The 19,576-nt window shown below is 44.6% G+C and overlaps 2 protein-coding genes across 4 annotated transcripts; one reads left to right on the top strand and one right to left on the bottom strand.

Moving 5' to 3' along the window:
* Positions 1–454: 454 nt before the first annotated feature.
* On the top strand, positions 455–6,428 carry napbb (N-ethylmaleimide-sensitive factor attachment protein, beta b). The gene is made up of 11 exons (XM_084031229.1): positions 455–637; positions 2,292–2,371; positions 2,615–2,731; positions 3,045–3,091; positions 3,391–3,468; positions 3,572–3,627; positions 3,989–4,073; positions 4,154–4,258; positions 4,344–4,412; positions 4,509–4,559; positions 5,180–6,428. Exons 1-11 carry the CDS (start codon positions 537–539, stop codon positions 5,279–5,281), a joined length of 891 nt encoding a protein of 296 aa, XP_083887355.1. The 5' UTR covers positions 455–536; the 3' UTR covers positions 5,282–6,428.
* Positions 6,429–7,440: 1,012 nt separating this feature from the next.
* gzf1 (GDNF-inducible zinc finger protein 1) lies at positions 7,441–11,336 on the bottom strand. 3 transcript variants are annotated; one of them, XM_084031227.1, is made up of 9 exons: positions 11,264–11,336; positions 10,071–10,782; positions 9,778–10,040; positions 9,364–9,547; positions 9,110–9,279; positions 8,923–9,017; positions 8,654–8,821; positions 8,410–8,567; positions 7,441–8,343 (listed from the first exon to the last, which is right to left on the bottom strand). In XM_084031227.1, exons 2-9 carry the CDS (start codon positions 10,764–10,766, stop codon positions 7,678–7,680), a joined length of 2,400 nt encoding a protein of 799 aa, XP_083887353.1. In that variant the 5' UTR covers positions 10,767–10,782; positions 11,264–11,336; the 3' UTR covers positions 7,441–7,677. The 3 variants fall into 3 exon arrangements, with proteins under 3 accessions (XP_083887353.1, XP_083887354.1, XP_083887352.1); XM_084031228.1 differs by having other exon boundaries at positions 9,778–10,037; XM_084031226.1 differs by having other exon boundaries at positions 9,778–10,782.
* Positions 11,337–19,576: the final 8,240 nt, after the last annotated feature.

The following is a 19,576-nucleotide window of genomic DNA, read 5'->3' as shown; positions in this document are numbered from 1 at the left end:
AAATATATATATATATATATATATATATATATAAAAAAAATAAAAAAAAATAAATGTTATTCTTATCGTAACTTCTTTAAAATTAAGATTTTGTGTGTGAGAGACAGGGTGTAAGAGGTTGGTGATGCTTTCGCGCCCTCTGCTGTACAGGAACACAACGTACACTGACTGTCGCCTCTTTAGAATTTGTATTATTATGTTTTTTTTTTCTTAACGTAGACGAGAATTAATAAATCATAATATGACAGTGTGTTAAATGTAACGACAAAAATAAAAAAAAATAGTATTTTCGCGAATCGCCATCAAATCATCTTGTTTCCCCCCCCCCCCACTGGGAGTTGTAGTCCATTCCGCTTTGAAGCCCATAGCGTTCGTCACGTAACGCACTCCAACTCCCGCGATAGCTAGCTTGGTGTTACACGCCCACGCGCTGAATAAACCCCCCCGTCGACTGTATAATCCTCACTAGCGGAATCCTCTGCGGGTATTTTTCTCAAGTTTTTCTCTCACACACACACAAAGGCAGAAAAAGAAAAATGGACAACACCGGGAAGGAGAAGGAAGCGATTCAGCTAATGGCCGACGCGGACAAAAAAGTCAAGTCGTCCGGCTCTTTTTTGGGAGGGATGTTTGGAGGGTAAGACGGCAGCACTGCACCAAAGAACAAACAGCTAGCTAGCGTTTTCACTAGTCGCGTAAGTTGGCACGCAGCCGAACCTTGACGTAGACACACATTCAGGTACTTATATCCACACAATGACATGACATATTGTGGAAGTTCAGTTAGATGTTTAAAACTATGGGGGTGACACGTGACATCCAGTTTGACAATCGCTGTTAGCTAAATTAGCTTCGTTGTAAACAGACCGTTGGTTGTCTGCGCACAGTTTTTTTTTATATAGCTAACTATAGGTTAAGACATCTGACTGTTCTACTTCATATTGTCTTATTTATTTTTGATTGTGTTTAATAAAATAAAATAAACTCCAGGAATTTTGTTTTTATATGCAAGTCATGGTACACCAGTTTTAGTGGAAAAAACGTTCTCTCCCCTGGCCTGACGTCATAATCCCCCGACGACGCATTGGGTTCGTATTTGCTTTGTAATGTTCACTTTTTAATGGTTCTTACTTTACAATCAGGGACGCCGAGACACATAGAGCCACGGTTTCCTGGAGGTTATTAAAGGTTAGCCTGCTTGCATTGACTCTCCATGGGCAGCATAAATAGCAAAACATATAAAAATAAATGTGGGTGGGACAATATTTACGGTGGTCCTCCTGGTTCAATCCCAATAAAAGCCTTAAACCCTGAACCCTCAGGGACTTAACTGACGTCACCTAGTAAGAAGTTGAGTGTGAGGGTCTGAAATGGTAAATATAATTATGACTTTAGCATAATTAAAATAAATAGTTGATGAGTGAACCAGGTGTGCAACCCTAATGCTCCTGTTCCTGTGATTTATTTTATGTTCCTTATTGAATCTTAAATGTTTCTGTATAAATGTGATATTCCACACATGTGCTGTCCTCTTTGATTACCTTTTATTATTTTTATTTTATATTCCTCCGGGCTTCCCTCTGTTTTTTATGTTGAAACCCTATGAATTGTGGGTAATTCCCTCAGGTGAAGTCTGCATTGCTGCCCCCAAAAACCTTCAAGGACATATCGGGTCCCTGAGTGTGGACATTGAGGCCCATCTCGACAGATGTGCTGACGTTCATATATATATATATAGATATAGATATAGATAGATAGTGTAATTTAACTCTAATAAAATGCATCTAATCTTTACGATGTCACAGAGACAAGAAGGCAGGGACATCTATTGTCTTGCATGACTCAGTCTTTTTCCCCCTTTTTTTTCTTTCCCCAGATGTTACTCGTCGTAAATTCTCTTGCATGATAACTCTTGGGCAGACTGTCTGGTAATTCTGTGGCTGACCGAGCCGTGATGTAATCCTCTGCCATGATTGAATGGCCAGAGTATTATTACAACTCCAGGGAGCTCCCAGGGGTCCACTTCTGTGTCATTGAAGGGAGGGAGATCTAGAGTGCCCGAGTAGAGGGATTTATATACGCCAGTCCACCAATCGGAGCATTGCATCACCCAGAGTAATGCAGCAATTTAGCTCGTTGTACAATCCATCACCTTATGGTGCAATTCAGGCATTATTTATTAGCTACAACTTTATTATGTAGTTCAGACTGGTGATTTTCTTATTTTTTAAGCTCAGTCTGTATGAAAATGTGTACTGTATTCATCTGTTTTCTTTACTTTCTTTGTTTAGAGGACCGCACAAAGTGGAAGAAGCATGTGAGATGTACTGCAGAGCAGCCAACATGTTCAAGATGGCCAAGAACTGGAGCGGTGCGTTAAGCTGTTTTTCCTCCAAAAATATATATATTCTCCACCTTATCAATTTCAACACACCTGAGAAGCTGTAGGATTATGGGCTGCAATTTTGGCACTGTAACTGCAAAGCGCAGCATTTGTGAAGGTGCCGCAAGTGTGCAAAAAAACGGGTGGAATTATGTGCATAAATTAGAGTGTAAGCTAAATGCAAAGTATAGATTACGTTTCTGTCCTTCGTCTTCTTTCCACTGTCTTCAGCTGCTGGAAATGCGTTTTGCAAGGCCGCACGTCTCCACTTGCAGCTGCAGAACAAACACGACTGTGCCACCAGTTTCATCGACGCAGGAAACGCTTTCAAGAAGTCTGACCCCAATGGTGAGATTTCGTGGGAACTCATTACAAACCTAATCTTACATTTCAGTGCCCAGACCTCATGTTTCCCATCCATTACTAAAATAATAACTATTAAGTGTTTTCATGAATATTATTTGCCTTTAAAGTCGAGGGATTTCCACATCTGGATCATAGCTCATAGATCAATTAAGATCTGGACTTTGGTCGTATCATTCCCCTCCCGTCACCCTGTTGAAGTAACGCAGCATGCTGACTGACAGAATGAGAAAAAGACTTGAACTAAACTATCATGATGTCTAACTGTCCGTTCCTCTTGCCTCTATGCTGCCAAAAGAGGCAATCAAGTGTTTAAATGCTGCCATCGATATATACACAGACATGGTAAGATGCATATAGAAACGTGTCCATCTATGTTTTCATCCACAACCGTGAATGTGGCCACATTTATTTTAATGAAGTGTTTAGTCGTGATTTCTTCTGGTATCATCTAGACTGTCTGATAATCTTCATATGAGGCCATAACTACATATTCGATACCTGGATCAAATTGTCTACCAAGGATTAATTTGAAAAGCTAAATCGCTGCAGACTTGAAGCCACAGGCTAATACTTGACTAAGAATGGGACGCGATATTTATATATATTATTTATATGATTTATATTTATATTCCCTCCTCCAGGGAAGGTTCACCATCGCAGCCAAACACCACATCAGCATCGCAGAGATCTACGAGTCTGAGCTGGTGGACATCGAAAAGGTGATGTCACGTGACCGGAGGTTACAGTCGGTTAAAACTGCTGATGATGATTCATTCTATCACTATAAGGCGTAACAGTATTTGTTGTTTTTCCTTTGTAAAGGGTATTGCACATTATGAGCAAGCAGCAGACTACTACAAAGGGGAGGAATCCAACAGGTACTGTGAGATATTGTATCATAACATGTACATGTATAACATCTGATCACTGTCACCCAAAATAGGAGACGTCTGTTTACATTTTGTAGGCATAGTCCACTTATTTTTACTTATTTTTAGACGAGAATGTTGTTAAGAATTACATTTTTGCATGATTTTCTTCTTTTTTAACCTGTGTTTTGCTGCTAATGATAAGATCTCAGATCTGGAGCGTTATTTTTAAAGTAGTTAGCCTCCATTTAGCAGAGAAAGCTAAGCAACGAGTACAGATCAGGAGTTGAACTGTGAACAGCAGGTGATTTGGTGATTTCGGACACAACCATAGTCGTATTAAATGTTTTTATGTTGTATTTTCCCTCAGCTCCGCCAACAAGTGTCTGCTGAAGGTGGGGGCTTACTGTGCCCAGTTGGAGCAGTACCAGAGGGCCATTGAGATCTACGAGCAGGTGTGCACGACTATTCTCACTCCACGGCGATCTGTCACCGCCGCTGCTGTTGCTAATCTGTTTTTACTCGATGTGTCCAGGTCGGAGCCAACACGATGGACAACCCGCTGCTGAAATACAGCGCCAAAGAGTATTTCTTCAAAGCGTCCCTCTGCCACTTCATCATCGACGAGCTCAACGCCAAGGCCAGTTTATATATATTATTCCTTTTTGTGGGTTCGGCGTCGGGATTTGCGGCGGTAGAAGTTTTAACACGATGTGTCTCCACAGATGGCTGTTGAAAAATACGAGGAGATGTTCCCGGCTTTCTCAGACTCTCGGGAATGCAAACTGTTGAAGGTAACGCTGAACCCCCGAGGAATCTGTTTGGCTTACTTCCCTCTGCAGTTCCTACAAGCAACCTACTTTCTTTTCTTTCTTTTTTTGTCTTTACAGAAACTTCTTGAGGCTCATGAGGAACAGAACAGCGAAGCTTTCACAGAAGCAGTAAGTCTGGTATACCCAGAGAAAGTTCTCAAGTTTTAGAACGAGGCGTTTGTTGTGCACGGCTCTTGTAGTTTTGTTGGATCCCTTGTGTGTTCGGAAAAGAGTCTGGATCTCGGGTATCCATTCAGTCTCCCAGGACTCTTGTGTTTATGTGGAACTGGTGCAGACCGGTGGAGTGCATCCATAGATAGAGCTGAGCTGCTGGAAGAGTTTTCAAAGTTAATTCAGAGTGAGAGAGAAATGCATCGCTATTTTAACAGGCGTGTTAGTTTTTAGAGTGGCATTAGGAGGCGCTCTATTACGCATATTCATATGCACTTTGTGTTTGCACTATAATAAAATGTGATGCAAACTTCCACTTGGATTCAAGGCTGAACTGAATAAAGATTTAGTCACTGTGGCTCACAAAATGCAATACAAGAATGTATGTTAATTATGACAATTTTACATGTCTAGTAGGATTAAATGATGTGTTTGGGGCAGAAAACGATGTAAACTTCCACATGACTGTTGTATGGCAACCTTCCCAAATGCATCTTGAAATAACGCTAAGTGAGTAAATGTACTCCTTATCGGGGGTGGGGTGAGAAGCTCATCTGCGTGTCTCCTTGTACCTGCAGATAAAGGAGTTTGACTCGATCTCCCGTCTGGACCAGTGGCACACGACCCTCCTGCTGCGCATCAAAAAGACCATCCAGGGCGACGAAGGGGATTTGAAATGAAAGAAACCCAGGGTCAGATACACAGCATGGAGGGACGAATCCATCACGCATGCTTTCACACACACACACACACACACCCACACACACTTCACTGTGTATAGCATCTGGAGATGAGTGTCTGCTGATGACTTTGAATATTCCACTGCTCACTGCTATACTGGTCAGAGTACTATCTTTGCTTTCCTTACGAGCATATCTGAATCTAGTCAGAATGTAAATCCTCTTCGCCCTCACCTCTGTCTAGAGGATTGCTGCATACCCTTCTCTGCTGAAATCTGTCCTGGGGGGGGATTTCAGAGCGGTATATTGTATTGAAACTGATGTTAGTATTGACGACGAGCACTGCATGTTTTATACAATTATTGTTTCCTAGTCGGATACGTTTTGTTTTTTAATCTAATTTAATATTTAATATATTTAAAAACATGATTTCAATGTTTTAGTTTGTTCTACATGACATTAACATGGTGTGTATGGATTTAAAGACTGTACCATTATATTATCTGTGGGAGTATGAAGGGGAAAGGGGAGCAAATCAATGTTCTTAAAACTAAAGTCATTACAGCCACACAACAGAGTGTTTAGTTTCTATTTGACCACCAACGGGGAGAGACTTCATGAAGAAGGGACATTGATATGCACCGAGTGTAGACTGTTAAACATTTGTACCTAATCACATCAACTGATCCCACACACCAATTCATACTTATTACTCCAGGATAATTAATTATTACTGTAGGATTTGTTGACGTAGTGATACGTTGGATGTTGGATGTTTGAATCTGTGATGTATAGTTTGTGGGGGGAGAAGTATTTTTGAATGAAAAGCACTGACATGGAAACCTTTTACTCCTTATTTCCAGGGCAGTAACGTGCATCATTAGTCACTCATCTCGTGCTGTGTTGTGAACTTATCATGGAAGGTTTGCCCCCTGCAGGGCACCTTCACAAACGGCCAGTCGCTAAGCATGTCATTGTGTATAGATTAGCATTGTTACATTCACTAGTGTGAGCCAGACCAAAGTTTTTACAAAAAGGGTCAGTCACCCTGCGTATCCAGCTTCTTCCAGGTGGAATGACATTGGACCCGGGTTATGATCTGTATGCTAGTGCGAATGGACAATAATAAAAGATATTATATTCCCGACTGTGCTGTCCTGCCTTTGACCTTAACCATCGAAACAGTTTCATGTTGTAAACAAGTTTTAATTATCTTCACCGCTTTGTACTTATGGAGCAATAATACCATTTCAACAATATCACACTGAGTATTTTAAGATTGTTGCGACTACATTTAAATGTCTTGAATATCATTTAAATGTAAAAATGTAAATTTGAATTAACGTATAATCAAATTCAAGTGTACATTTTTTTTTATCTACTACATTCCTCTGTCATTCGCTGCTGTAGATATCAAGACTGGAACACGGCTGTTTAATCGGTTGCCGTGGCAAATAGAAAAATCAATTAATCAAATCAAACTCAGTGTAGTATCTATATGTAACCTAGCTCGTATTTATCGTGCCATGTCCTCACATTGATCTCCTGTTGACAGTGAGCACTTAACCAGTATTGTTTCCATGGTAACCCACTCGTGATTAGTAAAACATAAAACAAATGTACTTTTTTTTCTAATCATACTGGACCTGTTTGAAAAGACACTAACTGACACAAAACACTTTAAACCTAGCCTCTCTAACCTAATATATATATATTTTTAAAGTTTGAATCCATGTTACGCAGCGATCTGCTCAGGATAACAAACGGCGTGAAACACCGCTGTGGTGATATGGAAACGGCTCCAAAGAGAGAGGGTGCCAGGATTTCTTTTAAGGATTTATGCGACTTCATTTACATTCAGACCGACATTAATCATCAGAAGAGGTTGGGAAGAGTGTGCCGTTATTCAAAAAAAAAAATAAAAAAAAAAAGCTACTTGAAGATTCACGAGGGTGCTGCTCTGCAGCTGCCAAGGTCTTCTGCCAAGGTTCCCAGAACCAGCCAACAAGAACATCAAAGTTTGTAACGCCGTGATACATATTGAATGGGGGAACAGATGTCTGACATTGATTTAACCTGTTTAACATGATCTGTGCTGCATTTCAAACCCTATGGATTATAAAATGGGATAGAATTAATCACACTTCACACCTTAAATCGTATTTTAGTTTAAGCTCAAACATGTGACTAAAGAGATTTTAATGAATACTTTCATGTTCCAAAAAGAGCGACAAACACTGAACTTCACATCCCGAGTTAATGAAAACACTGGAGATCAAAGTGATGAAACACTCGCTGCCGAAAGTATATACATGACATAACATGAAAAACTTTAAATTCTTTCTATTCACAAACTCTACACAGGATCTTGAGCCTCTTTATGTTCATCTAGGGTGTCATCCGCTGTCCTCTGCCCCACCGCCGCCGACGACCACAGTCTGAATGTCGGGGTGCAAAATACCCTTTTTAGTCTCCGAAACTGGGGCCAAAATGGTCTGTGCCGCAGCGACTTCCACGACGGACGCCGTGGAAACGGTCGGGATCTCGGAGACGGACGCCAACACGCCATCGGAGACAGAAACCGAGAGAGTGGGTATCGACAGCGAGGCGGCGGGGGAAGCTTCGGAGCACAAGGGGACGGCGTGAGCCGTGGACACCGGTATGGAGAAGGGGACCGGGATGGGGGACCCGTCTAAGGAAATGACGCTGGCCCCCGTGCCGTCGGTGGTCACGATGGGCTGGATCTGGGTCCCAGGTGGCATCTCGGTGTGGATGACGGTGATGCCGCCGAGGGCGCCGTGGCTGACCAGGGCGATGGCCCCGTGACTGGTCCATTCCGGCGGGAGAGTGACCGGCTCGGTCGGCACCACGAAGGAGTCGCCGTGGTTTATAGCGCCGGCAGATGCGGCACCGTTGACGGCACTTTTTCTAGCCGTGTTCTTCTTCTCCTTTGCTCCCGCCTTTTCTGCCTTTCCCTTCGGGGGAGTTTTGGGTTTCTTATCTTCCACATTTCCCTCCAGCACCACAAGGTAGGTTTTCCAGGGAGCATCCGAGTCGTGAATCTGAAAAACACCGTTGTGGTAAACAAGTCATACAGATGGAAACTTCCCGGTCAGAACACCACTCACCATAGCGTGCCTGCGCAGGGTGGACTTGTCCGTAAAGGTGCGCCTACAGAGGCCGCACATGTACGGCTTCTCCCCCGTGTGAATACGCTGGTGCCTCTGGAGGGCGTTGAGCTGGGTGAACATCTTGTCACATTCGTTACAGCTGTAGGGACGTTCACCTGCCGATCCACAAAGAGAGAGAGATGCAGTGTGTGAACAGAGGGGGAAGAACAAGAAAGATGCCTCAGATGTCTTCTATATTTACCTGTGTGTATCTTTAAATGCTGGTGGAGGGAGTTCCTCTGAGCAAAGCCTCGACCACACTGTTCACACTTGTATGGCCTGGACCCGGTGTGGATGTTTGAGTGGTGTCTCAGGTATTCTTTAGATGCAAAGCTTTTCCCACAGGCCTCACACATGTAGGGTTTCTCTCCTAACCGGAGACAAAAGAACAATCTTTTCAGTGTTTCACTGAGACCCACTTCTCATGTCGAAACAGAAATCTAAATAGTGTTGAAATGACATCACTCTCACCTGTGTGTGATCGCTTGTGATAGGCCAACATGTGCTTCTGAGTGAACCGGGAGTCGCACTCGTCGCATGCAAACGGCTTCTCTCCCGTGTGAGTCCTACACGCAGGCAAAACACACCACAGGTCGTTATCCAGCCATTATGTTTACGTCCGCGTACGTTTCTCTGCCGCGAGTCAAAGCCGGGGTACCTGCGGTGCATCTTGAGGGCAGAGTTCTGGCTGAACCTGGCCCCGCAGTCGGTGCACTCGAAAGGCTTGGCGCCCGTGTGCGTCCTCTCGTGCAGCAGCAGCGCCGTCCGGGAGCTGAGCGACTTCCCGCAGTCGGGGCAGATGTGTTGCATGTTGCTGCGTTCGTGCACCTGAGAAGCAGCGAGGGAGAAAACGATCAAATCGAGCTTCGTGTCACCATTCGGATGTGTGTGTGTAATTGAATTGATCTCCACCTGTTTTTGATGGCGGACGACGTCCTTCTTCCGTTTGAAGGACTTTGAGCAGGTTTCGCAGGTGAAGAGCCTCTCGGTGCTGTGGACGTGCTTTTCGTGGATCTTCAGATTGCTGCGGTTGGCAAAGTTTTGCTGGCAGGTCTCACAGCGATAGATGACGTCTGCTTGCACTCCGTGGTACGTACTGACCCAAGAGAGCAGAAACAGTTACAGCGCTATCAGAAGACAGATGGCCTTCTCTCAGCTTTATTGATAAGGATGCACTGATGATCGTGGCTCCTAACAACTTACTAACAGATGGGTAAATGTGCCCTGGAATAAATCCTAAAAGGAAGCCTGGAGTTCAGATGTTTTTAGGGTATCTATGATATGATTTAATAAGTTACACCCTGTCAGAGCTCTAATATATCCTACCTGATGTGCTTCAGGTAGCTTCTCTCATAGTGGAAGGTCCGTTGGCACTTGTTACACTGGAACTGGGCCTTGGATGTTCTTTTTAACGTCTCCTTGGGTTGTCCCTCCTCATCTTCCTCCTCCTCTTCAGGATCATTACTCTGCACGTCTTCCTCACATTCCCAATCATCAGAATCAGAGGCCGGCAGCACCAACGAAAACTGGTCCGTTTTCTCCACCTGAGCCTCAGCTTCAGCCCCGTCCTCCTCCTCCTCCTTCTCCTCCTCCTCCTTCTCTGCGTCGTCATTGGCGACGTGGTTTTCGTCGGGAAGGTTGGCATCACTTTTAGCGATCAGACGCCTCCGAAGGTCTTTGCGGCCCGCCACCCTCAGTCTCAGGATCCTCCCTTGCCCCTTTTCAACGGTCCCCGCGTTCTTTGCCTTTAGTCTTTTCGGGATGACTTCTACCTCAGAGCTCTGTGGAGAGATCTGCCTCTTCAGAAGAAGGCGTTTAGACTGCTTCCTCACATTGGTGCTCTTTTCTTTCTTGGCACCGTGCAAGTCCCCTTTGTCCACGCCCTCGCACGTAGGCGCCTTCTTCTTCGTGGGTTTCTGCAGGATGCCGGCGCTCATGGCCTCGCTGCAAACCTCCGACAGGTCCTCGCATTCCAAGAGTCGTGCCACCGCCTGGACCTCGCCGATCTTGTCCCGGACCACTTCCACCTTGCCCGTGTACACGAAGTCCAGGAACTTGGAGAAGTCGCCGGAGGGCACGTTGGAGAGCGACACCTTGTCCTGTCGCGTGGCGTCCTGCGACAGGAGGATCTTCTTGAAGTAGCCACTGGAGGCCGCCAGCATCAGCTGGTGGGCCTGGAAGTCCTGCACGTCGCCCTGGTAGTCCACCTGCACCGTGACGTCACTCAGCCGTCCCTGCAGCCGCAGCTGATGCAGAGAGGCCAGGATGTGTTCATGGTGGGACTTGGAGGTGAGTTGGACCGCTTTCACCCCCATGACTCATGTGTGTGTGCTGAGAAACAAACAAAGGGGGGTTATGATGACGTGTAATGCTAAACTACGCGAAACTATATAATAATTTAGCTGGTTTTCGTGTATTTATTACCGGGGCTACTTTTATAGCTAACTATTATAGGTAACATCTGCTGTTAATTCAATGTCATCGCACAAACCGAAGCTAACTCTTAATACCCTCAAGAGTTCGTTAACAAATACGTGACACACCTTAAAACCCAGCTCCAGTATCTAAACCCTTATTGCCATGGAAACGGACCGGGAGCTGCGTTGTGGTATTCGCGTTATAGCGTTTAGTTTAGGGGGGTTTGGTAACGCTAACTGTAGCATCGAGCTAGCTTTAGCTAACGCTAACTGTGTCGACACGAAACTAGCAGATAACACAAACTACAACACACGAAACACTTGTGTGTAAACGGTGTGTGTGGCGGCCCGGCTAACGAGTTACAACACACGACAACAAACCCAAGTTTTCTTACCGTAAGGTCGGTAAAATGGCAGCCCTTCACAAATGTTCTCGCCGGCGAAGGAAGCGTTTCCGGTAGAAAAGAGCTCGCGCTCGTCTTTTTTTTTTAACTTCCGGTTGCCGAGGTTGGCTGATTCTGGATCGGTCCTGTGTTTGTGGTCGTGGTTTAAAGGTGGACTTGCCCGGGTTTAATGGCTGTTCCTGGGTCGGTTTAATGAAAGCAGGTTCGTTGATGTAAAACATTATCGGCTCGATCAATACATTTGTTTTAAATCACATTTAGAGTCTTTTACAGCCACCGATGTGAAGATAGTTTAGCCGAATTAGCTAACAATTTATGGTCTATCTCTAAAATACTTTATATATATTTTTTTGTTGCTCTTCCTGTAATTCTGGATTTTATTTGAACTTTTATTTTTCACCTCCTTTATTCCAAATGTAACCCCCCTCATGTTATCTGGTAAAAACGTTGCAAATAATAAAGGAAAACCTATAAGTATTGTTGAATTTTGAATAGTGCTTTACCTTTGTGTTACCGTAACTAACAATAAGTGGTTATTGGTGCATTACTACCTCGTATCCACACGGGGACGCCATTGCACAGAGAAAACGTTACACATAAGGACACCAGTGTTTGAATTAAAAAGCATCTTTAACAGCCAAATTTACATTTTTTTTCTTCCACACAGATTGCTGTCATTCTAGCTGAAGACCTGGCTATAAGGTAGGCCTATTTAACTATATGGTTAAAAAGAAGTGGTTCAGTAACCCTTCTTATGTAGCAGGCTGTCTTATTTCTCCAAAATCAATACCAAATAGTCCAACAGGCTGCAGGATTCTAATTCATTTACATTCAGCCCAGCGTAACTCATCTGCAGAGTTGCACGAAGCATGCTGTCATTCCAAAGGTGTATGGAAAGCTACTTGAGGATTCACTGGGGTGCTGTTCTGCAGCTGCCACAGGTTTTTTTTTTTTACATTTTTTTTCTCCTTCGAGAGGAAATCCATCTACCGTACATTTGTCTTAATGAATTCTGCAAGCTAGCAATCTGCACTGTGTTCCGGTGACTCATGCTGCTCCCTCTCTCTGGGCCGAAGCTGTGCAGTGTCTCGGCTCTGACCTGGAACACTGTGTTCGCCTTGGCTTTTTTATGACAACACTCCTCTGCCACACACACACACACACGACCGGGTCCTTCCTGGGTTCGCCTTTATATGAAATACACACAACATCTGCAGATCTAATGATCTGTAACTGTATGCTCATGGGAATCCAAAAGGTATTTGCATATATATTAATAGGGTGCAAAGTATTACCGTGAAAATAAGCCCTAGAGTTTAATGGAATTGCTGCAAATAACGGAGACAAGTCGAATAAATTGTCAGTATATTGCCATTCGTACAACTTTTGGGGCTCTGACTGAAATTAAGAAGAAGGAAAACATCTTTCATTTTTCCCACTGTGGTGGAAAAGCTTTTTGTTTTTCCATTTGACTTCATGTCTGAATAAAAGGACTCTGCAGTCATTGCATTTAGCTGCATACTGCAATGTGACATATGAACCGATCAACAGGTTCAGGTTCAGGAGGAATGTTGCCTGTAAACACTGAGCTGTGGTTTGTGATGGCAGATATATGTCAGAGAAACAGATATGAGGTTTCTACATGTTGTCTGCTCGAGATAGTGTAACCAAAGGGGATGAACATGATGCCGCATCTCTGAAATAACAACATTCGGGGCCGTGTTTGCTCTGCTAGACTCCTCCAACACGGCCGACGTTCCACAGAGCACAAACACCACCAAATACGCACTGTGTGTGTGTGTGTGTGTGTGTGTGTGTGTGTGTGTGTGTGTGTGTGTGTGTGTCTAAGCCAAGGCCGGTTTTTAATTTGAGGCTACACACACAAATACACACACTGTAAAGACAACAGCAGGATTCAGGTTTGGTTGCGCTGGAAGCGTCCACTTCTTATTTAATTTGCTTGCAGTGACGACGGCTCGGTGTCCTTGCAAGACCTCGCTGCAGCTCCTTAAGAGACGGGCTGACTCATACTCCCAGCAGATGAACCTCTGAACGGTGAACACTCCAACGATACAGTACATGGACGTGCAGACAGTGGCGGTCCAAGAATAACCGCAAGCATTCTGCTTGTGCTTGCCCGTAGAACCACACAGCTGATGCCAGACCAATCAAAAAAAAAAAAAAAAAAACCCAGTCCAGCTCCGGTCTTCTGTGGTGTCGTTCTCTTCCCCCCTCCAGTCGCTGAACTCGCTTAACAGAAAACATCTTTCATGAATTTGTTTTTCCATCCTCTTAAACTTCCAACAGGCTTCCATACAACATGGTATGTTGAGGCTCTTTATTGGTGTTATGCAGATGTTGTGGTCACGCATGTCCAGCCGCGTTAGTCCAGGTTTTTGTTGCCGTCCTCTCGAGGGGTCAAAAGGTTGCGTTGCCAGGATACGACAAAGCAGTCCGGATCGGACCGATCAACCTTCGCTTCTTTCCCTTTCCTCCTTTTCCCTTTTTTCCCCCCCTTGGCGGGATGCCACACCGCTTTCAGTCGGCGCCAGAATCTCCCAGAAACCCCTAAAACCTCAATGTAACATCGGGACAGAAGAAGAAAAGCAATGATTCACGAAAAGAACATCGCAGAAGCCGTAATGTGGAAACGTGCTTCTTCTTGACTGATGAGGAAAGCATGACCAAATGTCATCAGAAGCAGGCAAGACAGATTAAAACGCTGGAAGCATGGCTCCAAGGATAGGTCTGTCTGTCTGTCTGTCTGTCTGTCTGTCTGTCTGTCTGTCTGTCTGTCTGATAGACCTCCATGTGGCCTCGAACACATAATCACATAGGCGTTGCCCTCACGTTGTCTAGCCTTTGGTTTATGAGTTTCTTGCTAAATTTAAGTGTCAAACATGCAAAACATGAAGGTGACGACGGTAAACATTCATACTTCCAGGATGAATTATTGTCATTAAGTTAAAAACAGTCTGCTGCACATGAAAAACAAGATAAACGGTTGTGCATTCCTGTCGTCGGTGTCATTTTTCTGAATAAGCATCAGAAGGAACTTCATAACCCTCCTCTGGTCCCCACCGGAGTCCTGAGCTCTGCCGGTCCGTCAGGTCTGACCGGGCGATTGGCTCCTGGGCCGTTAAATCCAACACACACACACTTCCTTTAATCCGATGTCGATGAGTGTGTGTTCTGGTAATCAACATGAGGAAAACAGATTAAATTCAGGGGAGCCACCAGACAGCAGCATGTTAGCCTCGCTGCAGCGGACTGCAACAAACTTCACCTGCATGAAGTAAATAAACCCACCTGGTGTCGGTCCTCTCCCACTCACAGGCTTCATTTCACCAAACAGACATGTTATTCTTCTGCTTCGGAAAATACTTTCCTTTCATTGATGAAAAGATATACCGCATTCAGAGATGAAATTACTTTCCAAATGGCCTCTGACTCACCGTCTCTATTCCCACCGCTCTCTCTCTCTCTCTCTCACCCCCCTCCCCCACTTCCTCCCTCCCTCGCTCTCCACCTTCACTCGTCCTTGTGCATGTTCTATCTATTGTAACTGTATACAGCACTTAGCACTTCAGACACCAGACAAACCAGCTCAAGGACGAGCGCCCACTCTCGTGATGCTCATAAATAGACTATCTGTCCGGGGCCTTACCAGTCATCAGCACACACACACACACACACACACACACACACACACACACACACACACACACACACACACACTCTCTCGTGTGGGTGCTGGGGGACATTGTGTTTGCTCGCACCGAAATAGATCGACCACCACTGCTGAGAGAGAGAGATTATTGTACTAATATTTGGAGAAATTATATGTATTTTGATGCTTTGGCAACATTGTTAACTTTCATGCAAATAAAACCCCATTGAATTAAATTGAGAGAGGGAGAGGGGGGGGGGGGGGGGGGGGGGGAGAACATATTCTTCTTATATTATTTGTATGTATGTTTATTTCATTATCTATATTATTCTGTTATCTCTTATTATTTGTATTAATAATAATAATAATAATAATAATAATATTAATAATAAATTGTATTTGGGTGCCTTTCAAACAGCCAAGGTCACCTTACATGTTAAAAAACAGATAAAAAAATAAAAAAATCATATTATTTTATTTTAGTTTGAATGGATTGTATGTAATTAGGGGAGAGAGGGAGGGAGGGGGGGGGGAGACTATTTGTTGTTTAAAATAAATAAGACCACAATAATGACTCACAAAGTCTATCCCCTTCCTTTTTACAGTGTGTGATTTTTTTACATTGTTTTTATCAGCCGTTTGCAATCTGTAGCACGAAAAAACAGGTGGCCTCACCTCCCAGAATTCCATCCTCCCTCTCCCTCTCCCTCCCTCTCTCTCTCTCTCCAGACTGTGTGGGACCGGACCGTCAGCACATTCCTGGAGAGCTGGATCCCCAGAAGCAACAATCCCTCCTTCCTCCCTTCCCTCCCTTCCTTCCTGCCGCCCTCGTGTCCCCTCTCCTCCTCGCTTCCGTGGATTGCATCACTCGTCTGCCTGCTGGCCTCCTCCAGCTCGGGACCCTTTAATCACATATGGCACACACACACACACACACACACACACACACACACACACACACACACACACACACACACACACACACACACACACACACACGCCCACTGTGGGCAGAAGGCATCCTCGTCAGTCCTGGTCCTGGTCTTCGTGGCTTCAGTAGGAATTTTATGGTCCGTTTGAGCCGAGGATTCTGGAGGATTTCCAACTGCCCTCCAAAGACTCTCGCTCTCTCTCCCACATCTCTTTGTTCCTTCCTGTCAGCTTTCCTCCCTTTTTTCCTTTCCTCCCCCCTCTCTCCCTCTCTCCCTCTCCTTCCCTCTCTTCCTCCCTCCCTCTCTCTCTCTCTCCTCTCCCTCTCTTACCCGCTCGCCCTCAAGGTCAGAAATATCCTGTGGTTTAGGTTTTGATCCCCTCGGATATGCCGTCGGTCTCTCCCTTCCTTTCTGTCTCGCTCACACACACACACACACACACACACACACACACACACACACACACACACACACACACACACACACACTTACTGTAAGCATACTACTCTAAGTAGTCCCATACAGGAAACACATGCTGGGATCAGCATAGGCGGGTCCGTGTGTCTTGCAACTGCACACACACACACACACACACACACACACACACACACACTCCCACCAGGGGGTCAACAGTCTATCCGAACATGTAACAATTGTCTGAAGACCTCCTCCGTCTTAAATCTGATTGTTCGGTGACTCCAAACAAGCGAGGCTGATCCCTCAACTCCTTCCCATCGAGTCCCCCCCCGGTTTCCTCTGGGTTCACCTATTTCTCTGAGTTGTGTAACATGGCAGCGGTCCAGCACTTGTGTAATACCGGTGGGGGGGGGCACGGGTTAATGGGGGGGGGAAACATCTTGCCTAATTAAAGCTGTGATCCTGGAATCTCTCTGGAGTCTGAGCATCAGTCAAGCTCATACAGGTTTTACTACGGGGAAAGACCTCGCCTTAAAGCAAGCTTCTTTATTATTATTATTATTATTATTATTATTATTATTATTATTATTATTATTATTATTATTATTATTAATAATAATAATAATAATAAACACTGACCTTGGATCTGTGTATAAGTACATTTGCACTTTGCAGGGTCTCATAGTGATTTCATGACCTGCCTTCATTTTTATTATATAAAAGTTAATTATTTAATTTTTAAGCATTAAAGGTGAGTATTATTACCTTTTGCAACCATGCATTATTATTATTATGACTCCCTGTCATGATAAGGATTACCTTATTGCGTTTCAGACTGGGGGGGGAGAAAAAGGCCCCACCCAGTAAAATAAACCAGGTTTCAGGTTTGTTGTTACGACTCAAACCCGCTCGTCAAATATACAGCGTTGGATTAGCTTTTCGGAGGTCGCCTCCCAAAAGCCTCCGTGTTCTCCACATACTGGATCTGTCCATTTTCTTTGGGTCGCGTCCCAGAAGTGAAGGAGACGCAGACGTGAAAAAAAATCCCCCCGCCGGATTGGAAGCCCGACCAGATGGCCGAAACCGTGTCACATAGCTGGAGTTGTTTTCATTATTAATGATTTTGATACTGTTCTTTTTAAATATACAATAACATACTTGTTTGATTTATTTAGCCACTATTACTTGCGTCACAAAAGTCAAACATCTCACGCTTGGTGAGGAAACGAGGGAAGGGATTTGATGTCTGAGAGCCGGATTCTCGGAGCAAGATCTCGACCTTTTCTCCTTTTGGACGGCCAAGAAATCCTGATAATCCCTAAAACACGCAGGTTTGCTTTAAGAGTCTCCATTTTCGCTTCGTCGTGAACCTCGACGTCCTTCTGAAAATGTCCAAATATGGAGAGAGGAGAGAGGGAGAGGAAAAAAAGGAATGGGGGGTTGGGAACTCTGACAGGCCGCCCAGCAATGAGACCCATGACTGACACATTTACTGTTCAACAAGACATCTATGTGAGTGTGTGGGGGAGATAGACAGACACACACACACACACTAACCCTGGAAGCCAAGGGACCGAAGGCTCCGGCTTCACTAATTTCATTCCATTCCGGCCGGCGGAGGAATCCTGCCGGGGCCCAGGCATCTCAGCTGTAAGCCTCTCGCTATCCACGGACACCAACGTGTCACTTTTCCCATAATGAGCTCTCGTTTGATCCGCTGCCATCGAGCGTCCAGACGACTGTCAGTGTTTATCCATATTATGGAGATAACGGTGGCGGTGTCGGATGGATGTGGAGGAGATCGCCGGAGAAGAAGAAGAAGAGAGTGATTCATTGTGTTGCTCTGTAATTGAATGATCCATGCGGTTCATTGTGGGCATGACGGTGAGATCATCCCCCACCATTAGGCCTCGGATAGCTGGAATACAGGACGGGCATTTAAAGGGCTGCACGTTTAGTCTATTAGCTACAAATTAACAAATCATTTCACTTGAAGGCTTTTTTGTTGTTGTTGCAAATAACACGGAAATGCAAACTACTCAATGTGCATATGTGTAGGGCTTTTATTTTGAAAGGTAAGAACAGAATGTGGATCTGGTTTGCGCTGCCATCGTCAAGGATGAAAGGAATGACCACGTGTTGTTGTATACGTCCAATTTGAACAGGAAGCTTGAAACTTTGTTGACATCACGAGCGTTTACTCGTCTTTATGTTTTTGTTGACGTTGACTTTCCTCGGCGGTGGAAGATTTGAATATTTCTCTGTTGAAAGAAGAGCAAAGAACGGCCCTGAAAGCTTTTCTCCATAGAAAAGGATTCTTTGCTCTCCTGGAAGAGTTTGATTGACAGATGGTTCGTCCAATCAGCTGCCGAGTCCCGTTTCCGATGACAGCTTCTATCAGATGGTTGAGTAACAAACCATCTGGCGGGTCAGTTTCACACGGAGGGTCAAGCTAAAAATGGCTGTAAAATTGCTCCTACAATTCCCATAATGCAATTACTATCCCGCTCTCACCCTGTGAAATACCACAGGGGATTGCAATTAACTCCAACGTAAACACACCATGTGCAAGTCGCTATAGTGGGGTGTACTGGCCCTTTAATGCACCTTATAATGACCTGGAATATGCAAATGAACTATTATGGAATGAATAAAAGCATGTAGCATTTATTTGAGGGGTAAGATTCCACTGATAACATAATATAATATGATATATAATGTGATATTTGCACGGATTCCTTCTTTAAAACCACAATTTAAGCTTAATCCACATGTTTGGGTGAATTATTGATAAAACTTTTAACAGCAGCGTTAAATATGAACTGACTAAGATTCATGTGTTGCCTGCAGGAAGTCGGTGTGTTTAATGACCTGTCGATCATTGTAAGTGCAGGTTCTTATTCTGTGCTGAGACTTTTATTGGTTATTTATTTATATATTTCTTTTTACAACAGGCGATACCCTGCAGCGATGGCGACGCTGACCCGAGGTTCTTTGTGAGAGAGGAGATTAGAAGAAGCTGCTTGATCTGTATGCAGCGTGTGCCCTCGGTACAGCACAGACTGTCCCAACGTCCAGCACAGCAGCTTCCCCCGAGATCCACGCCGAGACGGGAACTCTGCTGCTGCACCGCCACAAACACTCCCGTCGGAGGTATGACGTCTGCACAGAAACACATCGTCTCGTCGTTGGTGGCTGTTTGAATCAGGTGTGTGTGTGTGTGTGTGTGTGTGTGTGTGTGTGTGTGTGGCGGGCGGGCGGAGGGGTCACCTTGACTTTCAAATC

Source organism: Eutrigla gurnardus (genome assembly GCF_963514095.1).
Source record: "Eutrigla gurnardus genome assembly, chromosome: 16".
NCBI lineage: Eukaryota > Metazoa > Chordata > Actinopteri > Perciformes > Triglidae > Eutrigla > Eutrigla gurnardus.
This window is presented reverse-complemented; position numbering and strand designations above follow the sequence as displayed.

What these genes read in the sequence shown, in the direction of transcription:
- gzf1 (XM_084031226.1), bottom strand. Translation starts at nt 10,766, where the DNA reads ATGGGGGTGAAAGCGGTCCAACTCACCTCCAAGTCCCACCATGAACAC. An exon ending in TCGTCCGCCATCAAAAACAG is followed by an intron (nt 9,280 to 9,363) that starts GTGGAGATCAAT and finishes GCTGCTTCTCAG; the next exon opens with GTGCACGAACGCAGCAACAT. An exon ending in GCCCTCAAGATGCACCGCAG is followed by an intron (nt 9,018 to 9,109) that starts GTACCCCGGCTT and finishes GCCTGCGTGTAG; the next exon opens with GACTCACACGGGAGAGAAGC.
- napbb (XM_084031229.1), top strand. Translation starts at nt 537, where the DNA reads ATGGACAACACCGGGAAGGAGAAGGAAGCGATTCAGCTAATGGCCGAC. An exon ending in CAAGAAGTCTGACCCCAATG is followed by an intron (nt 2,732 to 3,044) that starts GTGAGATTTCGT and finishes TGCTGCCAAAAG; the next exon opens with AGGCAATCAAGTGTTTAAAT. An exon ending in TCGATATATACACAGACATG is followed by an intron (nt 3,092 to 3,390) that starts GTAAGATGCATA and finishes TCCCTCCTCCAG; the next exon opens with GGAAGGTTCACCATCGCAGC.